At 35.4% G+C, this 24,990-nt stretch overlaps 1 protein-coding gene across 4 annotated transcripts in view; it reads left to right on the top strand.

The window, feature by feature from the left end:
- DIAPH2 (diaphanous related formin 2) overlaps positions 1-24,990 on the top strand; it is a 1,045,110-nt gene that overhangs the window by 78,738 nt on the left and 941,382 nt on the right. For 3 of the 4 annotated variants that reach the window (XM_063431882.1, XM_063431880.1, XM_063431884.1), the window contains exons 2-3: positions 6,497-6,529; positions 20,623-20,799. In XM_063431882.1, coding sequence (XP_063287952.1) covers positions 6,497-6,529; positions 20,623-20,799 — 210 coding nt within the window. The remainder of the gene's footprint in view (positions 1-6,496; positions 6,530-20,622; positions 20,800-24,990) is intronic. The other variant, XM_063431883.1, reaches the window with a different exon arrangement.

Genomic DNA, 24,990 nt, shown 5'->3' with positions numbered 1-24,990 from the left:
GAAATGATAGTTAATACAACTGAGACTGCATTATATACACGTTTAAATGAATATTTATTTACTATCCAGTAAATACACCAGTTTGACTCCATGCTCAAGTCTCCTTTTATTGCTTACTGCCTTGACCCACATACAGAAGCATACTAAATACCTCAAAACAATCTGCATGTGTGTATATCTGTCTGTATATCTACATGTGTGCCAGTGTGTATATCTGTGTGTCTGCATGTGTTTCAGTGTGTGTGTGTATATATATCTATGTCTGTGTGTATATGTGCATACATCTCAGCATTCACACACTAACACTGCATACAAATACACCCCTGCATTCACACTCCAACACTACGTACAAACACACGTCTGTGTTACACACCAAAATTATAAGTAAACACACCCCTGCATTCAAAAACCAACACTACACATAAATACATGCATGCAAGTATGCCAACACCACATACAAGCATATTCCATACAAAAACCTGTTTACATTCAAACACATAAAAACAGCTTAGTGCTAAATACAAACCTTCAAACATGGGTAAGTGGTAGAGCCCCAGCTGTCAATGCAGTGCTGGAGTTGCACGACAGATGGGGAACTACCTTTTAATCACCCGTGCGATTGGGAGGCTCAAAAAAAATCTTGCACCTCTCTACTAGGTCTGCCATTGCGTTGGGATGGAGGACGTGATTTCACACCTGGGGAGAGGGTACCAGGGGGCCCAAGCAAATGCTTTGCCCAGGGTCCAATCAATATTAAAGACAGCCTGATTTATGTAATGCTTTTAAAAAAAAAATATGGATTGGGTTTGGTAACTAAAACTCGGAAACCCTTGACTGTAACTTGACTGTGAGCATTTGGGAAAATGACTACTACCCAAATTGCATAAAGTCTCTGTCAAACTCAATTCCTATTCTAACAATGTTTTGATGTTCATATGGAGTTTCTGTTAAACTTTTAGACACATAAGTTTATTTTTCTGTTAGAGGAATTCTCTGTTAAAAATAAAGATATTTATTTGTAATGTTTAGTGATGCAGATGTTTTTAAATGTAAAACATCACTATGAAACTTAACTGCAATCCGGCACCAGATCAGTCTCCTGTCTGCACATTTTATGAGTTTTGTAAAATCATCAGTTATGACAACTTTCTATAATCCATTGCTTCTAATGGAGATCTTATGACGCATGCGTGGCAATTCCTGTTTTTAATCAATTGCACACTTGCAATCCACTGATTTATCTATGAGAAGGAATAGTGTTTGGTGTCATCATACTGTATGTGTGGACAAAGTACGTGAAGATCTTTTGATTTTCGCGAAGAATTGTCTCTAGTCGCTGGCAGTCTGTAAACATTGATGTTTCTCAGGAACAGCAATGTTTTTACATTGCTAGACAAAACCACTTTATAAGCATTGTTAGTACTTTGTAATATTTTTTTCACAACTGACACCTAAAGGGTTAAAATGAAGTCGTTTTAGTGCTTGGAGAAAATGGCAGATACTTTCGAAAACTTTTAGTGCCCCTAAACCTGTTGTACCTTTTATAATTGTAGCAGAGTACATTGCCTTTAAATTATTTTTTTATTATTCATATAGCACAAGAACATTCCTTTGCGCAGTACAATGGGATGATTTTTTTTTTGTAAACATCAATGTAATAATGCATTTGTTTTTGTTTTTTGTTGAGTACCAATTAACATTTTTATATATATATATATATTTTTTTTAAGTAAATCAACTACAATACTCCCTAGGTTGATTTTAAAGCAGGTCTCAAGAATTCAAATGTATATAGTTTTTAGCTCCACTTAAATGCAACCTTGTAGAATGTACCTTTAATAACTATTCACCTTCAAAAGGGAAAGTGGATTACCTTAATGCACAATGCATTTTAATTTGTAGAGACATAAGTTAAATCTCTCAAAGTCAAGGTCAGCTTCACACCTTTACTTAAATTTGCCTCTAAAATAATACACTTTGAATAATTGACAGGAACTCTTGATACTCAAGTAACACCAACGCTATGAACATGTTCTGGACCTCTGACCCCAAACCATTATTCAAACAATCAGCTGAGGCTTTTAAACTGTGAAGAAAAAAATGACCACTAAATTTACTTGCACTTTCAAGTGGCAGGTCACCTTTTGAATATTTTTTATCATTAATGTCTTCATTTCATCTGCATATATATTATTTTATGTTATAGGTGTATTCTTTGAGGTTTTATATTTTTGATTTAGAGTTGGATAAATCACAATGGGGTTTAAAATTTGCAAAGACAATTTTCACCCCAAAATCTCCAAAGTATATAAAAAAAGTTGTTTTTTTTTTAGCGGGGTTACGTTTTTTTGTTTTTTTTTCATATTCATATATTTTGGTGTAGAATTTGCAATTATCTTATTAATTCTTCACAATTCTCGGTTTAATAAATAAGCCACAATTGTTGATAAACACAGGTATTGTTATGGAAACGTTAAGTCACTTAAGAGAAAATTAATTTGGGTGCCCCGTATTTTATTCTTATTTCATAAAAAATGTTGAAAGGGGTAATGGGCAACAAAACAGATGGTTATGTAGCAAAATATTTAGCAAATTTATGTTGTAAAACATTATCACTGAATCAAATTATTAGCATATGAAAAAAAAATCTCCCCAATTACTACTTATACTTTGATTTTACTTAGTACGTATAATAGTAATTGTTCCCTAAACCATACAAATAACTTCCTAAATTAAATTCGCAATGCATTAACTTTGAATTGTTCTTGTTGGTGTGTAAACTACAGTCTACGAACCTCTTTGTTCATTATGGTTTCGCATTATAGTTTAGCATAAATAATAAAACGATATTTTGATGTAATACATGCAAATATGAATCCATGAGCCACTTTGAAATGCAAATTATTCACATTACAAGAAAGTCACACCTGTTATGATACACTTGCGTGTGCTTGTACTGAAATTATTTATATCTATAAAGCATCTATTATTGAAATTGGCACTACAAATATATACATTCCATACATTTTGGATACACTAAACATTGATAGGGAATTTTCAATTGCATGTTGTATTGACATGTTGAGTCCATCGCTATCCCACTTTTCCAAAACTTTCAACAATGGTTTACCACTATCAGATTGGTCTATATGGACCTTGTACATGATGTTAAACAGTGCAAATCATGCACACAAAATTTGTAACCAATTCAAAAGCTCAAAGGACTTGGAAGAAGAATGAAAATTCTTTGCTATCAATTAACCAATACCCTGAAATATTTGTGTTTGCGCATGAGCAGAATGAACACCACATACATTTCCCCTGAATTGTTGATATGTACAAATGTTAACTAACAATTCCTCATTAATCATTCAGATTATATATATAGGGGTGTATATAAAAAATACCCCTTTCTGTCTCATTATAGATTTTTGCCAGAGGCTCAAGGAAGCAATGTGAATGGTTAGAGTTAGGACCCACCTAGGGGGGTCTGCCTTGACGTTGGCAGGTGGGCTCATCCTCTCATGGCCATTGGAGGTAACTAAAAAAAAACTCCATTTGTTTAAAAATACATAGGGATTAAGGAGAGAGCGCAGGTAACTTGTTTTTCTTTGGTTTTTACTAATCATTCAGATTAATTAAAGAACAAAAAACTACTGTAACTAAAATATAACCAGTAAAATTGAATATATACACATGTACATAATATCTAAAAAGTCTCTCTAAAGTAATGTTTGTTTGGAAATGTAATAGGTCTATGACACACCTGTCACCTGCATCATTAACACACTTGGCTGTCTGTAAACTTCAACCAATAGGAGAGTCTAAAAGGCACTTTTTGTGTGTGTGTGTTAAACTTTAACAGGCCGATGTCACAGTCTGGGGACTTTGCCAAATTAACAACGATCCCCAGCAATGACATCTCCGTTTGAGGCCCGGTGGTCGGGGGCAGGTAAAGGTGAAATTTACTTAACTGAACCCTTGCTGCCATGGCCATCTTGATCCAGCTGGTTGTCTGTTTTGTCTCTGTATTTCTCTTGACTGTACATGAGTCAAAATGAGCCTTTCATAAAGATTCTGTCTTTATGGTATATTCTGTTATCACGGTGGTGATTGTGGAACAGTGTCACTTTAATAATGGCCTAACAAGCTCATATTAATACAAAATCAAGGAAACAAAGTATTTGTCCTGGTTTTATACCGATCGCAATTTCTGATTTTTAACAGTGTTACCTGAAGAAGATTCATAAAATTTGGTTTGGGATTGTTTTGAGAAACATTGCATGATATTAATTGGGAAAAAAATATTTAAAAGAATGTTGATAACTTTCGAACACTAGACCGTAATGTAAGTCTGAATTTGAAAAGAATCTTTTATGGACTTGATAATATGAAATGCAATAAACTTTTCTCTAAAAAGTGAAATGCAGTTATGTATATATGGTGTCCAGTTACATGTTAATGGTAATTGAAATAAGTTTCTCCGATATACTTCTGTATTATTAAAATATAATTTAATGTTCTGTGAAATTACAAAATGTAATTTATAGGGACATAATTAGGAAATAGTCAATTAAAGCCAAATGCAGAATGGGTCTTTTATTCCCTATCAAATTATGTTGTATATTTTAAGTAATATGACTATTTTACAATCTGATCATGATTTATGATCGACTAGTTTAAATTAATTGTAAAAGCTATCAAATTATCAAATCACATTTCTATAGCAGATTCCCACTTGTATTTCTATAACAAATGACACCTGTGGGTTTTTTCAAATCCCAGTTCTGTCTAATCAGTTTAAATATTTCATTGTCTTTCATTTTCATCCTGTAATCTAAATTACTTTATTTTGTCATATCCAGTTTTTTATACTTTTTTTTTACAAGCTATGTGATTTTTAAATAATACCATAGGTATCTGACAAAGTATTTTTTAAAGCGCAATTCTTTGATTCCTACCACGCAGTAAGTTTTTGCTTTACAAATATACACCTATAGCGAGATTTGGCTTTAAAAATGAATTCCAATCACACGCAGTATGCAAATAACCCGCCAAATTTGTGGCAACATGTAATAATGCAAATATGCACATTTTCAGTTGTTACGTTTTCCTAATTAATAAAATAATCTACATATCCAAGATAAAAACTCCAAACACTTTTTCAAAAATATTTCATAGTTCCAAAAAAAATACGAACAAAATAAGTTCAGTATGTTATCTTTTGTCTTATTTTCTGTTTTTGTTTTTCTAGACTTTATTTTTCTTAAAATGTGATTGGGCGGAGTATCTTTTATTCATAATAGATTGTCAGACTTGATTTACTTACTAGTTTTGGGGGTTGTGATCCTTTTCAGTACAGGGAGAATTGTGGGTTATTTCTTTTTTTTTTTTAAGTTGCCTTATGATATGTAGATGCTAATATGTTTGAGAATAGGATTTGCTACTTTTAGATCTAGTCAGAACTTTAATAGCACTAAATCTGATGCTTTCAAAGTCATTTTCTTCACTGGACAAAAACTAGCATTCTGCCGATGAGTCCTCAGAGGGCTATCTGGTACTTTCTACAGGATTGATTTAGTTGACAGAGATGCTAACCAGTAGACTGGCATTTTAAAGAGGTGTTGTAAAACAGCATATTATTGCAAAGGGAGGCTACAAAAATATGGGCTAGCAACGTAAACAAGTGACAGCACTTATTTTTTCATAATTTCACATGGTAATCTGAGAAAGCTTTGATAACACAGATTTTCTGAACTGCTTTATCTGGGTTAAAAAAATAAATGTGTGCCATACATTCACGATGTTGGTAATATTTAAGGCTCAGAATTAAGACCGTTTGTCAGAGGGTGGCCTTCTCTATGGGGGTTGCTAGTGATGCAGGTTACGTCACTGGTTATTCTCTCTCAGTGCCCCACCCATCCGATTTTTATCCTGGTGTTATGATTGGAAGGTATGGGTGGTAAGTAAGGAGTTATCACCAAGGAAACCAATGTCTCTTAATATTTAACTCTCTGCATCCAAAATGGCACCTTTGTTGCCTTTATAAATCTCCTTCGACGTGCATTATCTGTCTGTCTATTTCTGTAACATAATATAATATTTGGTAATTTCTGCAAAAATAATCTTCGCAGTTTGACAGCTCTGTCGTTATTACTAATCCAAAGAAAGATAAATTCATTCTGCCATGTAAGAATGACTGTGAAATAATCTAAAATCATATCTTTACAAATTATACATGTTTATAGTGTTTGCATAGAATAAATTTTCCTTTTGCAGTTTGCTTGCAGTGGACCATAAATCCCACCATTCTGACTCACAATGTCTGAGGATGTTGAGATGTGTACTTCACAGCAGTTTAAGTGACCACAATCTTGTCTTTCATTTTGTGTGAATTCTGTCGGGAATTAATATGAAACTGTGAATAATTTGATTTGTTAAATTTGCTTTATTTACGATGCTCTCTTCTTTCTTTTCTTTTGTTCGGTTTATTTAGAACATTCATATAAAAACGCTGGCAGATGATATGGTAAGATAATCATGGCCAGTCCATGATCTGCATGCTCCCTTATTGCTGACCTTCTATCGAGCATGTGCATGAGTTAACGATGATCATAATGCATGAGTTACAATTACATAATCAAACTTTTCTATTTGCTGTTTAATGCTTCATCTTCTTCGGATGCTTCTGATTTAGCTCACATGAAATTTAAATTCTTCCTGATTCTAAATCATTACATTTAAATGCATACATTTAGATTTAATTTCACTGCTAAAACAGAATCTACTAATTGCTTACTTTTATTTCCATTTTGGCCTGTCCTAACTCTTTATGATTAAGTGTTTGATTTATTTGTGTATTCATTTTCATGCACATTAATTGCAATTGATTTGACTAACCTTTAATATGTTGGAAATGATTTGCTGTGTCAATATAAATCAATTAAGAAGAAAACCTATGTGTGTGTGTTGGTGTGTGTGTGTGTGTGTGTGTTCAACCATTGATGCAACTTGACTGTTGATCACAAGAAGTGAAAAACTGACATGACAATCAATATCTGATTATTATTATTTATTGTTTTTTTTTTTAGCAACTAGTTATTATAACAAATATTAGCTATCACATTATTCAATAATGTTTTTTTCTAAAAATGAATCCAGACCCTTGTTTGAAAAATGTTTGCAGGGTTTTTGTAGACACCGCTAGTATTTTTAATGCAGCAAAAATTATATGATTGCAATCTATAAAAATCAGGTAATGTTGCACACCTGATAAATAAAAATCTATTTGCTAAATAATATTTTCAACATTCACTATCTTCAACATAACCATATATATACCTATGGAGCTTATGCTACAATCTATTGAGATGTCCCTGATTGCATATACCTATACATTTGTTATTAAACATTGCAAGTGAGCAGGGAAGGAGAAAAAGATAAAGCAACCAGCAATGAGCCTATATTTTATTTATGCTTCATTTTTTATATATTATATATATATATATATATATATATATATATATGCTTCAGTTGACAATTTGTTCCTTAAACCAGACATCAAACACGTTTAAACAACTATAAAAAGCAAAACAAAAAAGGAAATCTTTGAAAAGTATGTAATAAACATTTATAAACTAACCATAAACTTGTTCAGATTGCATTATGAGGCACACCTCTCAGCCAGTGTGGCAGCAGGCAGAGAAACCTGACTCCAGAGCCTACACTGCATGATTACACTGATCAGACTCCCTCTCTTGTCTCCCTGTTCTTAAAAATCGCAATATTTGTGAATAACATAACTGTAACTTTTTTATAACACTTGATAAGGAGTAGATAAACAAAATGTTGCAAGGTGAAAAGATTTTCCAACAGCACATATGAATATATGCCACGCATGCCCAATGCAAGTTTTCAGCATTCCTAAGTATAGGACACTGATTGGTTAGATCAGGTCCTCACTGGAGTGGGTGTGGAAAATACAAGAACAAATAAGCAGGTTAATATACAAAGAAACATGTACCTGCTTTTTTCAGTTTGCAGAGTGAGGCAACTGTCTCTTTCCAAGCTAAAGCTTTTGAATGAAACAGTTGTCTCAAATTGATGCATGTGCCTTGAAGATCATGAAACATGAGAGGTAGGGTTAACGCAAAAATGTTTACAAAAAAATAAAAAATTAAATAAAATTAAAAAATGTTTTTTTTTTCTTTGCAAAACAAATATAGAAAATTGGGCATGTACAAACACAAAGCTAGTTATTTACTGTAGACCAGAAGATACAGACTATCTAAAAATTGTGTTGGTGCAGTACTCATCTGAATAAAATGGCACTTATGGCTGTATTGTATATTCTCAATGCTCTCATTCAATTAAAAGAGAAATTGCTGCACAGCAATTTGTGGAGAAAAACACAGCTGTTTCCTGCATGATGTCTAGCCATATCCTCTTTAGAGTTGGAGACAAGGGTGCTAGAGCTGTGTTGTGAGTGTGTTTGCATGTTTAGAGTTGCAGGTTTTTCTACAACTACAAAATACATCAGGATGAGACGTGCAAATACAGGATTTCCCATTTGCTGTTCGGAGAGATTCTTCACTAGAGTTATGTTAGGGCTGCTTTTAAAATAGTTGCAATATTTTTAATTTTAAACAATTTCTGTCACATATTTTTTCTCAAGAATGTGTTTTAATCCATTTACTTCATGTGTCAGAAGGAACAACCTAGTATCCTCCGTATCCACATTTAAATATAGAATACCTTGTAGGAAAGCACTCACATGACTTGATATGGTTCAAAAATAGTGCTTCTTTATTGCAGCAAAAATTTCAAGTACATTTAAATATATATATTTTTTATATTAACGCTTGTGAACCATAACAACTTCATCTTCATAAATGGTTCAATCCCTTAATGTTAGATGGTGCCCAGGACATAATATTGTATTGAGATAAAGGTGGTATTCTGTACAAAACATTCCTTTAAATGCCCTGTTAATAGAACTTTTGTTATGATTAATTTAATTAATAGAAATATTAGGTATTTTGTGAACAGGATTTTTAGGAAACACCATGAGATTTTTTTCACCAGAGTTTATTTATGTGAAAATCATATTGTCAAAATTAGGTTAAAATAGCTATGACTGCACCTCGGATGAATAAAAAAAAAAAAAAAAAAAAATGTCTAGCCCTTTTTGTCTAAATTTTGAAATTTGTTTTTTAATTCAATTCAGTTTTTAGTGAATAACTATTAATTTATAAGCCCTTTCAACATTCTAAAGAATTATCAACTTGCATAAAACGGTTAATCCTTGGTAGGAAGAACAATGAGCAATTAAATCAATATAAAGGAGAACTCTTAAATGTCAGAGATCATCTACAACCTGCAAATTTGTAGATTGATCTTAACAGCACAGGGTCAGGGAGTTTTCAGATTTTCACTCCGGGTTTAGTTAACAAATTCTATTGATATTGATTGAAGCAGTAGATATCCTGAGTTAACATCATATTATAATGTACAGGATGGAGCCATACGCTGTACGCGTTATAAAAACCTGATGGGCACTGCATTGATTAGCTAATACACATAAATTCAGTTATAGGTCACTCTACTGTTCCATGTTTCCTTAATTCAACCCAGATAATAATATTTTAAAATTAGCATGTGTGCTTAAATATTTGAGCTTCTAGGCAAAATGTAATCGTAGTAGCACAGCGTGACTGAATGACGCTCATGCAGATGCAAATTACTACAGCTGCCACGTCAAAAAGCATTGAGCGGAACAAACTATTACCTTCAGCTGCCTGAGTGTGAATGAAGGATTTCTATAATTCATGTTTGAGGCTCAGGAATCAGATACCTCTAAAGTAACTTTTAATTTAGAAAAAAAAATGTTTGTTACGTGTTGGTGCGGAGCGATGTAGCAGTTAACCTATATTTCATCGAAATAGTAATTTAGCAGCAATAACTTGGACACTATATATCCTGTCTGTTTGCGAAGCTATCTGTCTCTCTGGCTATCTGTATACCTCTATCTTTACTATCTGTCTATTTATTATAGGTATTTATAAAACGCCAACATATTCCGCAGCACTGTACAATTAGAGAGAACGTTCAATGTACACAGACAGATACAAAAGGTAGAGCGGGCCCTGCCTGTAAGCTGATAATTAGCCAATGAAGCTTTTATACAAAGTGCTTAGCTAGATAGCCCGTGAGCTTACTATCTATCTATGGATCTGTCTGTCTATCGATCCATCTGTCTGTCTATCTCTACCTTTATTATATATCAGTCTGTCTGGATCTGGATCTGTCTATCGATCCATCTATCTGTCAATTGATCTGTCTCTTGATCGATCAACCAATCTGTTGAGCGATCTGTCTATCTGTCTATCTAATGATACACAGACATTTTAACTAAAGAGGAAATGTACACTGGAGGCGTAACCCTATATGTTTCTACACTCTATAGAAATACAAATAAAACTCAACACAGTAATTAACCTGGTTATATTTATTACAAAACCAGTTATAACATTAGCAGTTTCATATATTTACTTTGGCTTCAATTTTTGTGAATAAATATAAGAGTGGTGTAATGAAGCTTGGCCTTACTTGAAATAGTTAAAGACAGAGCGAAGTCAAAATCCTTTTTATTAATTAACCTGATAACTGGTTATGTTGTTTAGTGAAGTTCACGTTCATTGGTTTGGTGACAAGCATTGGTTACTTAGCAACCACTGATCAGGAGAACAGTCATATTAACAAAATATTAACCTGTGCGTTCTTCATGCAGAAAGTAGCCAGTTTGTGTCGTGACATTAAATAATGTGTTTTTTTTTTACACAGTAAAAATAGTCTGTAAATTGGGTGTACTCTTTATTAAGGGGGCACCAGGAATGTGCTGAGGATCCTGTATATGTAATTTCTAAAACATGCGTCCAATTTTCATTCCGATGTATAAGATATTAGATGCTTCTTCACAAGTTTTCCATTATATAACCAATCAATTCAACTAATTTGCAGAACTGCAAATATATCCTTCAACTCAATTTATTCATGTTATATCTCAGTAACAGTGGAAAATGAAAGTTATGTTACCTAATGAGATTTCAAAAGTCTCTAAAATACAGTATGCCTTTAAAGGTTAGTAGAAAAGAACATTTGATTCTTTTCTGTATCAGATTTAACCCACACCGGTTTTAGCCTCTGTGATACGTGTTTTTGTATATATGGAAATCATTTTTATTTAAAGATTTTCCTGAAAGATACAAGTACAATTCAGTTGGGTATACAAGAAAAAAAATATAATAAACACAAAGAACAAAAAGAATACGCCTCAACTGTACAAATCAAATAATACATAACAAACAGTAAAGTAACAATACCCTCATATGCACAATATTTGCAGGAATCATGAAAAGAAAAGAAGAAAAGGGAAGGAAAGGTTTTTTTGTTACGGTGTAGGAGAAAAGGAAAAGAGATAAGAGGAGAACTACCTCATCCTAATATGAGAAAAAAATAGCATAATGGAATCTCAGTTAAAAGGAAATCATGATGTTGAATAATATACTAAGATAATAATGAATGCTAGAATTAATTTGAATCTAAATATTTCCTTACTTACCTAACTGAGGGCAATGGGCTTCCAGTAGGGATTTTTTTGTTTTTTTAGTTTAGGTAACTACATCTGCTCATGTGAAGGGAGGTACTGCTGAGACATAGATTGATCTCTTTAGTAATCTGAGATAGTCAGCTGAAAAGATCTCTTTCCTTAAAACAGCTGGACTAGTATTACATGAATAATGGGACATTATTATTATTATTAATATTATGTTTTAGATGCCTATCTGTTACTATTTTTTGTTATAGGTAGCTAACAATTGGGTAGTATCATGGTATCATGACCGGCCCGGCCACATTATATATATATATATATATATATATATATATATATATATATATATATAAAAAGCAATGTTCCCCTGCACTCACGCTCAAAGAGAAGACACCGGGCGCATCAACAAGGCTCCAAGGCATACAAATCTTCAAAAAGAAGTTGCTCTCCGGATTTAAAACAAACTTTTATTTGTATAATTTAAAAATGACCATAACAACCAACGTTTCGGTCCACGCTCGGGACCTTCTTCAGGGTCAAAGGTACAACAGGACACTAAGACAACATACATATACTGGCAATATATACCCCATAAATCAATCAATAAACTCACCCAGGTGGAATTCAGTTCGTTCCCGCTGGCATCACAAACCCTTCCGGGTGTGCGCACACATCCCCATGCGTGCTCCACCTCCAGACTTGCGCAGTGACGTGCGTGTAAAGGGGAAGCCCAATTACCTAGGCAACCAATTATACAAACAAGTAAATAGTGAAATAATACACTCTGTGGGAAAATTAAAAGGTAAGCAGCTCTAAACACCTAATATGTGGTATCCCCTACACCACCATAACAACAAAAGCATACATACAAAGCAATAGGTGGAACCGCTTGAACCTTTGACAATCTGTAAAACACAAATGTATACAAAATAGCGTAGTATATCTATACAATAGTATGTGGTAAAAAATAAATGGTAGGTTCACTCACAAGGTTGGAGTCATACCCTCATATGACTCTCTTAATATGCTTATTTGGACCATTTAGAGGTTGTCCAGACCCTACGCAGCCAGAATCTCTGCTGTCCTCTTTATGTTTTTTGTTTGATGTCTCAAAACAAAATTGTGGGATATCCGGATGTGTAATCAAAAAATAGATTTATTCATAAATTAAAAATGTATCAACAATATATTTTACCAGAAACAGCTGGTTAAAGTGCAAAAAATGTAAAAGACTAGTCCAATGTAAAAGTCTTAAAAGGTATCCTGGAATAATTTGTCCAAATAAAGTGTCCAAAACGCGTTTCGCCTATCAGTCAGGCTTCCTCAGTTGGATGGTGTTCACTTCTGATGGTTCCCTTTTTATATGGTTCCCGCCGGACCTTTTCGCCAACAGGCGTTCTCTTCCGTGTGCGTTGTGTTGGAACGCATCGTGCGTTTCATACATTCGAAAAAAAAAATTACATAATGTAATAGCTTCCGGGACTTGCACATCGCACATCAGTGCTTACTTCCGCGTTCCGCCGAAATGGAACGCACGCGCGTCGTGTTGCGTCAACCGCCCACTTTGCTCAGACGCACATGCGCTCCAGGTCGACGAAACGGCTAAAGGACTTCCTGTCTCCGTGGAACGCACATGCGTTCCAAATCCCCTGTAATTCACGGAGCTAGAAACAGGGGCAATTTAATTCAATACAGGACTTGTAAATGTATAAAGAAAATAAACATATAATAAGAATAAAAAGAGAATGAATGAAAAGAGCATAATTTAAATAAAATATGCTTTAGCATGGAATATCTTCAAAATCTGATAATAAATTATTATAAATTACATAAAAACGGTCTTTGATTAAATATACATTCTGGGACTATAAAAACCTATAGAAATAAATAGTCTAATTTATACTGTTATACAGGATAAACGAAAGAGTTCTTTTGACATTGCATGAGGTAAATTAATACTGTTATAAAAGATAAACGAAAGAGTTCCTTTAAAATTACATAAGGTGAATTAACCCATAAAGTGACATAACTCGAAATCGTTGTTCAAACCTTCAGGTATCATAGTATTGAAATTGAAAATAAATTTCATTTCTTCTCTGCCAATCTTGTTCGTATAATCCCCTCCTCTCCAATCTTTTTGCACTTGTTTCAGTGCACAAAAGAACAATCCTTCTGAATTCTGACCATGCACTTTTTTAAAATGGTGAGAAACACTGTGGGTTTCTATACCATTGCGTATGTTTCTGATGTGTTCCGCTATTCTGATGTTCAAGTTACGGATAGTGCGGCATACATAAATTAGACTGCACGGACACTTCAGAACATAAATGACACCCTTGGAGTAGCATGTTAGATGGTCTTTTATGGTGAATTTTTTATTTATGTGGGGTTCTAGATCCACTATGTGTCTCTTTCTACTTTTGGTATTCTTGCATGCTCCACAGTGTCCACAACCATAAAAACCCTTTTCCATTGAAAATAAATTTTTTTCTTTTGTTGAATCTTTATTACTTTTGACTAGTGTATTTTTTAGGTTCTTTGCTCCTGTAAAGATTATTTTTGGTTTTTCGGGTAGCAGTTGTTTAAGAATCGGGTCATCTCTTAAAATGTGCCAGTGTTTATGCATAATCCTATTCACTTTTTTGTTGTTTCCATGGTAATTCCATATGAAGGGGATATCTGTGCTCCATTCATTCTTTTTTTGGGGGTTTGTATGTTAATAGGTTTGCTCTTTGTGTCTGCTGGACTTCGTCTAAGGATGCTTGGAGGGAGTTTTCATCGTACCCTTTCTCTAAAAATTGGGTTTTAATTTGGTTGGCTTGTGTTAAAAAATCTTGATCATTGGTACAGTTTCTTCTAATTCTCATAAATTGGCCTTTGGGAGCATTGCTCAACCAAGGGGTGTGATGGCAGCTTTCCCTTCTAATGTAACTGTTCACATTGACTTCTTTAAAATGGTTCCTAGTTAAAATCTTGTTCTGACTTGTTAAAACAAGATTTTAACTAGGAACCATTTTAAAGAAGTCGATGCGAACAGTTACATTAGAAGGGAAAGCTGCCATCACACCCCTTGGTTGAGCAATGCTCCCAAAGGCCAATTTATGAGAATTAGAAGAAACTGTACCAATGATCAAGATTTTTTAACACAAGCCAACCAAATTAAAACCCAATTTTTAGAGAAAGGGTACGATGAAAACTCCCTCCAAGCATCCTTAGACGAAGTCCAGCAGACACAAAGAGCAAACCTATTAACATACAAACCCCCAAAAAAAGAATGAGTGGAGCACAGATATCCCCTTCATATGCAATTACCATGGAAACAACAAAAAAGTGAATAGGATTATGCATAAACACTGGCACATTTTAAGAGATGACCCGATTCTTAAACAACTGCTACCCGAAAAACCAAAAATAATCTTTAGAGGAGCAAAGAACCTAAAAAATACACTAGTCAAAAGTAATAATAAAGATTCAACAAAAGAAAAAAAATTATTTTCAATGGAAAAGGGTTTTTATGGTTGTGGACACTGTGGAGCATGCAAGAATGCCAAAAGTAGAAAGAGACACATAGTGGATCTAGAACCCCACATAAATAAAAAATTCACCATAAAAGACCATCTAACATGCTACTCCAAGGGTGTCATTTATGTTCTGAAGTGTCCGTGCAGTCTAATTTATGTATGCCGCACTATCCGTAACTTGAACATCAGAATAGCGGAACACATCAGAAACATACGCAATGGTATAGAAACCCACAGTGTTTCTCACCATTTTAAAAAAGTGCATGGTCAGAATTCAGAAGGATTGTTCTTTTGTGCACTGAAACAAGTGCAAAAAGATTGGAGAGGAGGGGATTATACGAACAAGATTGGCAGAGAAGAAATGAAATTTATTTTCAATTTCAATACTATGATACCTGAAGGTTTGAACAACGATTTCGAGTTATGTCACTTTATGGGTTAATTCACCTTATGTAATTTTAAAGGAACTCTTTCGTTTATCTTTTATAACAGTATTAATTTACCTCATGCAATGTCAAAAGAACTCTTTCGTTTATCCTGTATAACAGTATAAATTAGACTATTTATTTCTATAGGTTTTTATAGTCCCAGAATGTATATTTAATCAAAGACCGTTTTTATGTAATTTATAATAATTTATTATCAGATTTTGAAGATATTCCATGCTAAAGCATATTTTATTTAAATTATGCTCTTTTCATTCATTCTCTTTTTATTCTTATTATATGTTTATTTTCTTTATACATTTACAAGTCCTGTATTGAATTAAATTGCCCCGGTTTCTAGCTCCGTGAATTACAGGGGATTTGGAACGCATGTGCGTTCCACGGAGACAGGAAGTCCTTTAGCCGTTTCGTCGACCTGGAGCGCATGTGCATCTGAGCAAAGTGGGCTGTCGACGCAAGAGGACGCGCGTGCGTTGCATTTCGGCGGAAGGCGGAAGTAAGCACTGATGTGCGATGTGCAAGTCCCGGAAGCTATTACATTATGTAATTTTTTTTTTCGAATGTATGAAACGCACGATGCGTTCCAACACAACGCACACCGGAAGAGAACACCTGATTGGCGAAAAGGTCCGGCGGGAACCATATAAAAAGGGAACCATCAGAAGTGAACACCATCCAACTGAGGAAGCCTGACTGATAGGCGAAACGCATTTTGGACACTTTATTTGGACAAATTATTCCAGGATACCTTTTAAGACTTTTACATTGGACTAGTCTTTTACATTTTTTGCACTTTAACCAGCTGTTTCTGGTAAAGTATATTGTTGATACATTTTTAATTTATGAATAAATCTATTTTTTGATTACACATCCGGATATCCCACAATTTTGTTTTGAGACATCAAACAAAAAACATAAAGAGGACAGCAGAGATTCTGGCTGCGTAGGGTCTGGACAACCTCTAAATGGTCCAAAGAAGCATACTAAGAGAGTCATATGAGGGTATGACTCCAACCTTGTGAGTGAACCTACCATTTATTTTTTACCACATACTATTGTATAGATATACTACGCTATTTTGTATACATTTGTGTTTTACAGATTGTCAAAGGTTCAAGCGGTTCCACCTATTGCTTTGTATGTATGCAATTATACAAACAAACCTTGAGTGGAATTAGTACTGTGAACGGAATAAATGTAAATTTGTGCAAACAGCTAACAGCATGGGGATGCGTGCGCACACCCGGAAGTGTTTGTGATGCCGGCGGGAACGAACTGAATTCCACCTGGGTGAGTTTATTGATTGATTTATGGGGTATATATTGCCAGTATATGTATGTTGTCTTAGTGTCCTGTTGTACCTTTGACCCTGAAGAAGGTCCCGAGCGGGGACCAAAACGTTGGTTGTTATGGTCATTTTTAAATTATACAAATAAAAGTTTGTTTTAAATCCGGAGAGCAACCTCTTTTTGAAGATATATATATATATATATATATATATATATATATATATATGTATATGTATGTGTATATATATATATATATATATATATATATATATATATATATATATATATATGTGTATATATATATATATATATAGTAATTTCTGGCACTCTTCCCTTTTTGATTGAAAACCTCAATACAATATCAGGGTGCTTCCCAGCGCATTAAATATATCCAAAAAGTAAACAAGCGCACTCGATGGAAACAAATGTGTAATCATGGTCGCATATACAGATCAACGTTTCGGCAGACAAACCGGCCTTTATCAATGGTTTTGAATGCTCTTGTTTACTTTATATATACCTACCGATTCAAGCCCATGCTACCTTGTCTTGTGAAGAATTAGTCCAGAAGCCTTTTCTTCCCTTCCAGCAGAATGCCCTCTCCTCTCACTAGCCACAAGAGCGTTGCTGTGGGTTGCCATGGCAAAGCTCTGGCATGCATTAGTGCCACTTGGATCATTTCCATGGAACCAGCGGCAATGCTCATGCAGCTTGCAAGAAGAGAGGGCATGCTGCTGCAAGAGAAGAAAAAAGTCTTCTGGACTCATTCTTCACAAGACAGCATGCTGTGTCATCGGACCACCAGGTAAACTAGTGCCCCCGCTCCCTGGCCACAGTTAAGAGGCAAGGAGGGGGAAATAAGCATTATTAAAAAAAAAAAAAAAAAAATGCTCACCCCTTACAGCCCCTATCCAACCCCACTGCAGACACTGCATCCACTATACACAGACACTGCATCTACTACACAAAAACCACTGCATACACTGCATACACTACACACACTACATCCACTACACAAACACACACACTACATACACTACACACATGCTCACAATGCATTCACTACACATACTGCATAACAGAATGGATGTGCACGTAGTTTTGGTTGGGCGGAGGCAGTATTTCATTCTTGGAGTCAGCACGATGCCTTGGGCCAGCCAGGGTAGTATGGTTAAATAGTAAACATTCCGATAGCGGTAATAAGAGAACTTCAGTATAAATAATTCCTTATTCCAGGAAGGAAAAATGAGTGAGCAATTCCACCATATATGAAGTATGAAATATATATGAATTATATTACTCCCACCCCTTCAGTACAGCCTATCAATGCTTGGTGCTATACCGCTGAGTCAATAATTTATATGCAACTTCTTGTAGATGAAACAATATAGAATAATGATGTTGTAATATAAATTTTTCACTTATTGGGGAGTAGTAAAAGTAGTGTCTTCCTACTGTAAAGGTATGTTGCATTAATGAAGCTCTGACGTATCACAATACAAATATTTCTACAAATCAAGAGCGAGAAGCTGGCATTTATCATAAATATGTTGTTGAAAAACATTTTATAATGTGACAATACAATCTGTGTTAGAGCATGACAGATTGATTTACAAGTGGAATATTTTAATAGCCCTGATGGTGATCAGGACTATGCTGGCATTCGGATATTCTGCCAGCGAACCATGTTTCCAAGCAATTAAGAAGAAAGGCTTTTGATTGGCTCTGATTATCTCAGTATATTCTGATTAGCTTAGTAAAGGACTATGGCACTAATTGAATGGGACATATTGGTGATCTAGATAGTATGCCGAAGAAACATTGACATGTACTGCGGTATATATAAAAAATTATTTAAAAATAAAATATTTTTTATATGCATTTTTTTTTTAAAGAAAAAATAAATCTAACATAATGTTGTCCTACTCCGTGCTATGAAAAATAAATAGTAAACTAAACTAAACCATAACTGATAGCCAACACTATTCAGATTGAAAAACAATAATACTTGAGTAATTCATGCCCAACTAGCGAGTCCTACCTCTGTTGATAACCTTGTATGAAGTAGCAGGACCATGCATGTACAGACATTGGGTAGGTACTGCCACGGTTATGAGATTTGCAGTCTGCATTAACCAGAACTGTAATATTTTTATAATGTAGCATCATTAAGTAGTTTGGTTGCATGACTACCTATGATCAAAAACAACGTTATTATCTATGCTAAACAAAAAAAAAACATCTGTAAGGCATGTGATATGAGACAGGTTTTTTTTTTTAATTAAAGGATATATAAAAACTTAGACTAGGCAAACTATAATTAAAAAAAAAAATGATATATTTTACCTGGCAAGTGATATGTATTATAAAAATTAATTCCTGAAAGTCAGGTGAAGGTCAAGCATTTTTTGCTGTGGCATATTCAGTGGATGGAGAGTTGATTGTGAGTGTCTTGCTGATGCCTCAATTATTGCACCATTAGCATGTCGTGAAGTTTATCTCTTTCGTACACTAATGACTATCTATCCTCTTTCCATTCGTGATAATGGTGCACTGTAACCATACAAAACAGTGTGTCTCAATGTTTAAAGCGTGCATTGTAACATATTATTTTTCCAATCTCTCTTTCTCTGTTTATTTGATTAAAAATATATACAAACATATAAAGTAACACTCAAGAGAAGTTCTGGAAAAAAATAGTTTAAAAAAAAAAAAAAGCTATGGAAAAAAGTAGAGGGTATAACCGGCTCTCCTAAAGGGATTTTGGGAAGGTCATGAGACCTTAAGCTTATTAGAAAATGTCTTTAATATATTATAAAAAATCTAAAGACAAGTTTCAAAGGACTGACCCTTTTATTTATGGAAGTATGATAACAAACATAGGCCCTTTAACTTATTTTCAGTGTTATAGCAATACATTCTTTTGTTTAGTGAAAGAATCATAACATATTTAAACATATTTGAAGAGATAAAAAATCAGATGGTGCACCAACGCTACTTAAATAATATTAAGGGAAACTATACAATTAATAATTGTGATAATGCAAAGAATTAAAGAATAGTATGATTTAATCTTAGTTGCTACCATACTCTGTGCAACACCAAAAGTGTGTAACACCAAAAAAAGCACGCAAAAACAATTACAAATGCATAAAACATTGCTAATATGCACATTTCTAGAAATATGTCTAATATAAATATGTGTGTGTAATTTAGCTAAAAACCAAATAAACAATAACATACAAAACATAGTATAGAACTATGTAATGGCCAATATGTGACTTAAACCTGTATATAGTTGATATTTGAGCAGGTGGTGGTTTTTATTCGCAAAATTGATGGCAGTGGTCACAAATGAGTTGCAAACCTTGGGCTCGTTCGATTTTTTGTTTTTTGTTATTAGCCATATTGGTAATGTAGTTCAAAAGTTTTAAGTTTGTCTGTGAACTCACCATAATTAACCGGTAACAGAATAAATCCTTACAGTTGAATATGAAAATGTAATGAAGATTGCAATGTTTTCAAACTACTTAAACCTATCATACATTACAGGCTTGTAAAAATGCATTCTAATTTTGAATTATCTTTATCATAAACACCTCTAAAGATGCAATTTAGGCATAATTACATTACACAAATAATTTAGTAATTGCTCACTTTTATTACTTTTTTTTTTAAACATCATGCATTACTTGAATGGTTTTCTTCTTAATCGGAGGTTTTAATTTTTTAATTTTTTTCTCCTTCGTTTTTAGCGTGACAGGTTAACGAGTTTCCGGAAATCTGCGGTGAAGAAAGAGAAGCCTCTTATCCAGCATCCCACTGATTCTCAAATGGCTGTGACAGAATTCCCAGCACCGCAACAGCTTTTTGATGAGCGTTCATTGAATCTGTCTGAGAAGGAAATCATGGATCTCTTTGAGAAAATGATGGTAAGTTCCACAACTGTTGCTTTGGTGGATTTACCTTGAAAGGCTGTTTTACATCTGAAAATATTTAATAATACATTCATGGAAAGAACTTTATCACCTTTAATACATCTATATGCAATTCTTTGCTTCTCGGTGCAGTCAAGAGCTTCCAATGTACGGATGTATTTTACCATTTTTCTCATAGGATGGAGCAGAAAGTTAATACTTTAGGGCATGTGTCTGCAACCTATGTCATGTGTGCCTTGCATGGCACACAAGGTGCCTTTGCACGCTATTTAGGACTACCGGACACAAACCAGCTCTGCCCTATGAGGAGTCCTAGTGGGACTTCAGATGTCTGCTAGTGCAAACCATGCGGTGATTGCAGGTGGTGAGGATTTAGACATTGCAGCACTTTGAGGAAGTGATCTCATAAGATATCCTCCCAGCATTTGTGAACGTGAATCCATACTGGAGTAGCGCAACCTGCAGCAGTATCGCAATTCCTGCCCTTGACCTGTATCTGGCCAGCCCGGTCCCCACTGGACTCCATGGAAGTAACCACACTGCTAGATATACACAGAGCTGCAGAATAAGCCTCCCCCTCATACAAAAAATACAAACAGCCCACACAAAAACACACACACAGTCCCCAGAAACACAACACCACTGACAATCCACATACATGCTCACAACCCCACATGCAGCCTATTACATGGAAATTCACAAGAAGCTCCAGAAGTACACACACCACCAAACCCACAGTGTGATTTTTCATCCACACAATTCCTCAAGCAACTCCTAAACACAGCCCACATTGATAGGTATTATACACAATACCACAAACTACACATGAACATATACAATATAGCAGTCAATATACAATGCTATAGAGCAACTGCAGCACCCATAAATAACACAGTAGAACAGAAGATACATGCCTTAATATAACAAAATGAGATCGGCATACCAAGGGACTTTCAGATCTTGTTTTGGCACAGTACTACTAAAAGGTTGCCTACCCCTAGTGTAGGGAATATTTATTCCTGAACAGTCCCTGTCCAGCACAAGTGTCTAACATGGTGTTAGGAGTGGTAGTGAACCCCACTACTGATTGTCAGAAGTAGCCAGGATTAATTTAAAAAGTCAGATAATACTGTGGTAAAAGACTGGCCGAGATTATGGCATAGCAGAATATAAATAGAACAGTGGCATAAGCTAAAGCCAGGACTAGAGAAATCAAAAAGTTCAGATAAATCAAATACAAGGAGATCAATACACAATATGAATACACTTTTTGACTACTAGCAACCATGAAAGGGCAGAGGTCTCAGTGTGGACTTGGATTAGGAGGTATAAAACAATAGTAAAAAAGGCTGCACCACAAAATGCAAAGTAAAAAATAGTAATTAAAAAGTCTCTATAATAAAAGATAGCAAAGTCCAAGTAAAAAGGAGTCCAGTTTGTTAATCCTTATGTGTGATCTTGGGATCTTCAAGTATGATGATGTGTCCACTTATATGGAAGATAAAAGAAAGGGACAAACAATAGTGCAATATGTTTGGCTCAAATTTGGGCATAAAAAGTAATGATGGTAGAGAACTTACATTTACAAGAGCTTTAATCCAGCTCTAGGGTAAAGCGCGTACAGCGGTATAATCCCCGCTTATGGGATATGTAGTGGGTATCTCTCCGTTTCTGATGTCCAATTCTCAAATAAAGAAAGAAAGCAGCCAATAGTGCTCACCATATAACAGTGTAGGTATAGGTTAAAATAAAACGTACTTACAAATAGAGAGCAGACCGACTGCTCTATGATGTCAGCATAGGTGGATTGATCCCCACCTAGGATTTCTTTAGATACAGTAACCTTCCAGGCAGATATTAAAACCAATAAAAAAGTAAAAAAATATAAAAATAGTAATAAAAGGCCAGGATAGAATACAAGTTATAGCACTGCTATTAACATAGGAGCATCGATTAAAAAAAAAAAAAAAATCATAAGTGATATCCAGTTCTCATTAGATCTACTAGGTATCAATAATTATTCATTATTTATTTATTTTTTATTTTTTTAAGTATAAGCAAGATTCTTATTAAAGTCCTCTAATTAACCCCTTAGTGGAGTTAGAATGTGCTATAACATCCTACAAAGCCTGGGCTTGAACATGGTTTGGGCATACTGGCACATGCCAATGTTCTGGTGTGAGTAGAGTTAAAGCCCTGCACACACCAGGGAGACCTATGTATTAATCAATACCTGGGATTGCCCTCTGTCAGCTGGAGACCTATTTAGTGTGTTCAAACTGATGGATGAGATGTATGCAACGCTCAAATTGAACATTAAATACGGCGCTTTAAATGGGGATTTAAATGCCTGCAGCTTTCGAATTTGCATGAGCACAGTGGTGGAAGTAATGTAGTGAGGGTCCTAGTGAACTAAGTTGTGTTTTTTGTTTTTTTTGGGCCACCCTCTAACACAAGGGTGGCCAAAATGTAGATTGCCCTTGATGTTTAAAAATATTATAAGCAGGGGGCGTGTCCTGACCGCGCATGGGAACAGACGTGTAGGACTGCAGCTCCTCCGCGTGGCGAGCAATTCACCGTGTAAAAAACGGCGAAAATAGCGATTAACACTCACTCTATAGAGCTCATCGGATCCCGGACAGGATGGCGACCAAACCGATGAAAAAATTCAAGCAGCGGACCATGCATTCCCATCTAGAGAAGCAACTCACATCAGACGCGAGTGAACAAGATGGCGCCGACAGGCCGCAATCCCCGACACAAGACTCCGACATCAGAGGGAGCAATGACACCGGAGACCATCCCTCTAATCTCGCTACCGATATGTCAGTAAGAAACATCATGCTGGAACTAAAATCCTCCTTCAAAGCAGACCTTCTGCAAATGACAGCCGAAATTAAAGCCGATATACAAAATATAGGCGAGAGAACAGCGCGGCTGGAGGACCGCACAGACGAGCTGATTGACGCGCACAACACAGTGGCGGAGGCCTACACGGCACTTAAGCAAAAGCTTCACTCATTAGAAGAAAGGGTCGCAGACCACGAGGACAGAAACCGGAGAAATAACATCCGCATAAGGGGTGTCCCCGAATCCATAGCGCCCGCTGACCTCACCCGGTATGTACAGGATTTCTTCAAAAAACTCATACCGTCACTAAACAGTCTGGACTTAACCCTAGATAGGACACATAGACTACCTAAACCCCGACACCTACCAAAAGATACAACCAGGGACGTTATTACGAGAGTCCACTTTTACCACATCAAAGATAGAATTCTGCAAGCATCAAGAACCATGACACAATGGCCTGAACCCTATCAGCATCTTAAAATATTCACGGACCTTTCCTCGGCCACACTAATGAAACGGCGTACTTTTGCCCCCCTCACTGAAGCCTTACGGAATGCTAATATTCCCTACAAATGGGGGTTCCCCACCAAACTGCTAGTGAAAAGAAATGGGGAAGTCAGACCTATACACGACTTCATGGAAGGCAAGAAACTTTTTCAGGACTGGCAAATACCACTCCCTCGGAGTGAGGCGACACAGACGACTGACACTTCGACATTGAGATCCCTGGCTAAAGATTGGGCACATAACCGCAAAGACACCCACAAACCCAAGGAGTTGAACAATCCCGCACCTTGACCACTCGTCATAGACGACGCTAACAGATGCAACAAGTCCGCATCTGTTGTCTTACAAGATATGCCGTAATGTATCTGTCAAACTGTTTATTGCTTATTGATGTTTTGTTTCTCTATACTTATGTACCACGCTTTAACAAATGTCCGCCGATTATACTATATTGACGCTACAATAGCCACAGCGGATGAGCTCCTGCTTGTCCCCCATCTTATCTTATCTTACCTTACCCACAAGACCTGCTACTTTAAGCAGATTGCACTTATGGAACAACCCCAAGGCCATTCTCTGGCCAACGCAATCCGTTACCACAAATGGTCTACCGTTGCCCTAGGCGACGAACGGACAAATGTATATAGTTTACCCCCAGTTACCCCCACCCCTACGAGTGTAATACTTAATTTCTATAGAACTTCACGCATTAGACAAACCTTGGAGCTTGCGCTCAAAGGAGCCCACACCTATCTGACTCCATGCCTTTAAAACTGTTGTCATTAAATACTAAAGGGCTCAATTCCCCTACAAAGAGGCGATTAG

This window comes from Pelobates fuscus, chromosome 9 (assembly GCF_036172605.1).
Source record: "Pelobates fuscus isolate aPelFus1 chromosome 9, aPelFus1.pri, whole genome shotgun sequence".
In the NCBI taxonomy this organism is placed as follows: Eukaryota; Metazoa; Chordata; class Amphibia; order Anura; family Pelobatidae; genus Pelobates; species Pelobates fuscus.
The sequence above is the reverse complement of the archived record's forward strand: the minus strand, read 5'-3'. Positions and strand labels throughout refer to the sequence as shown.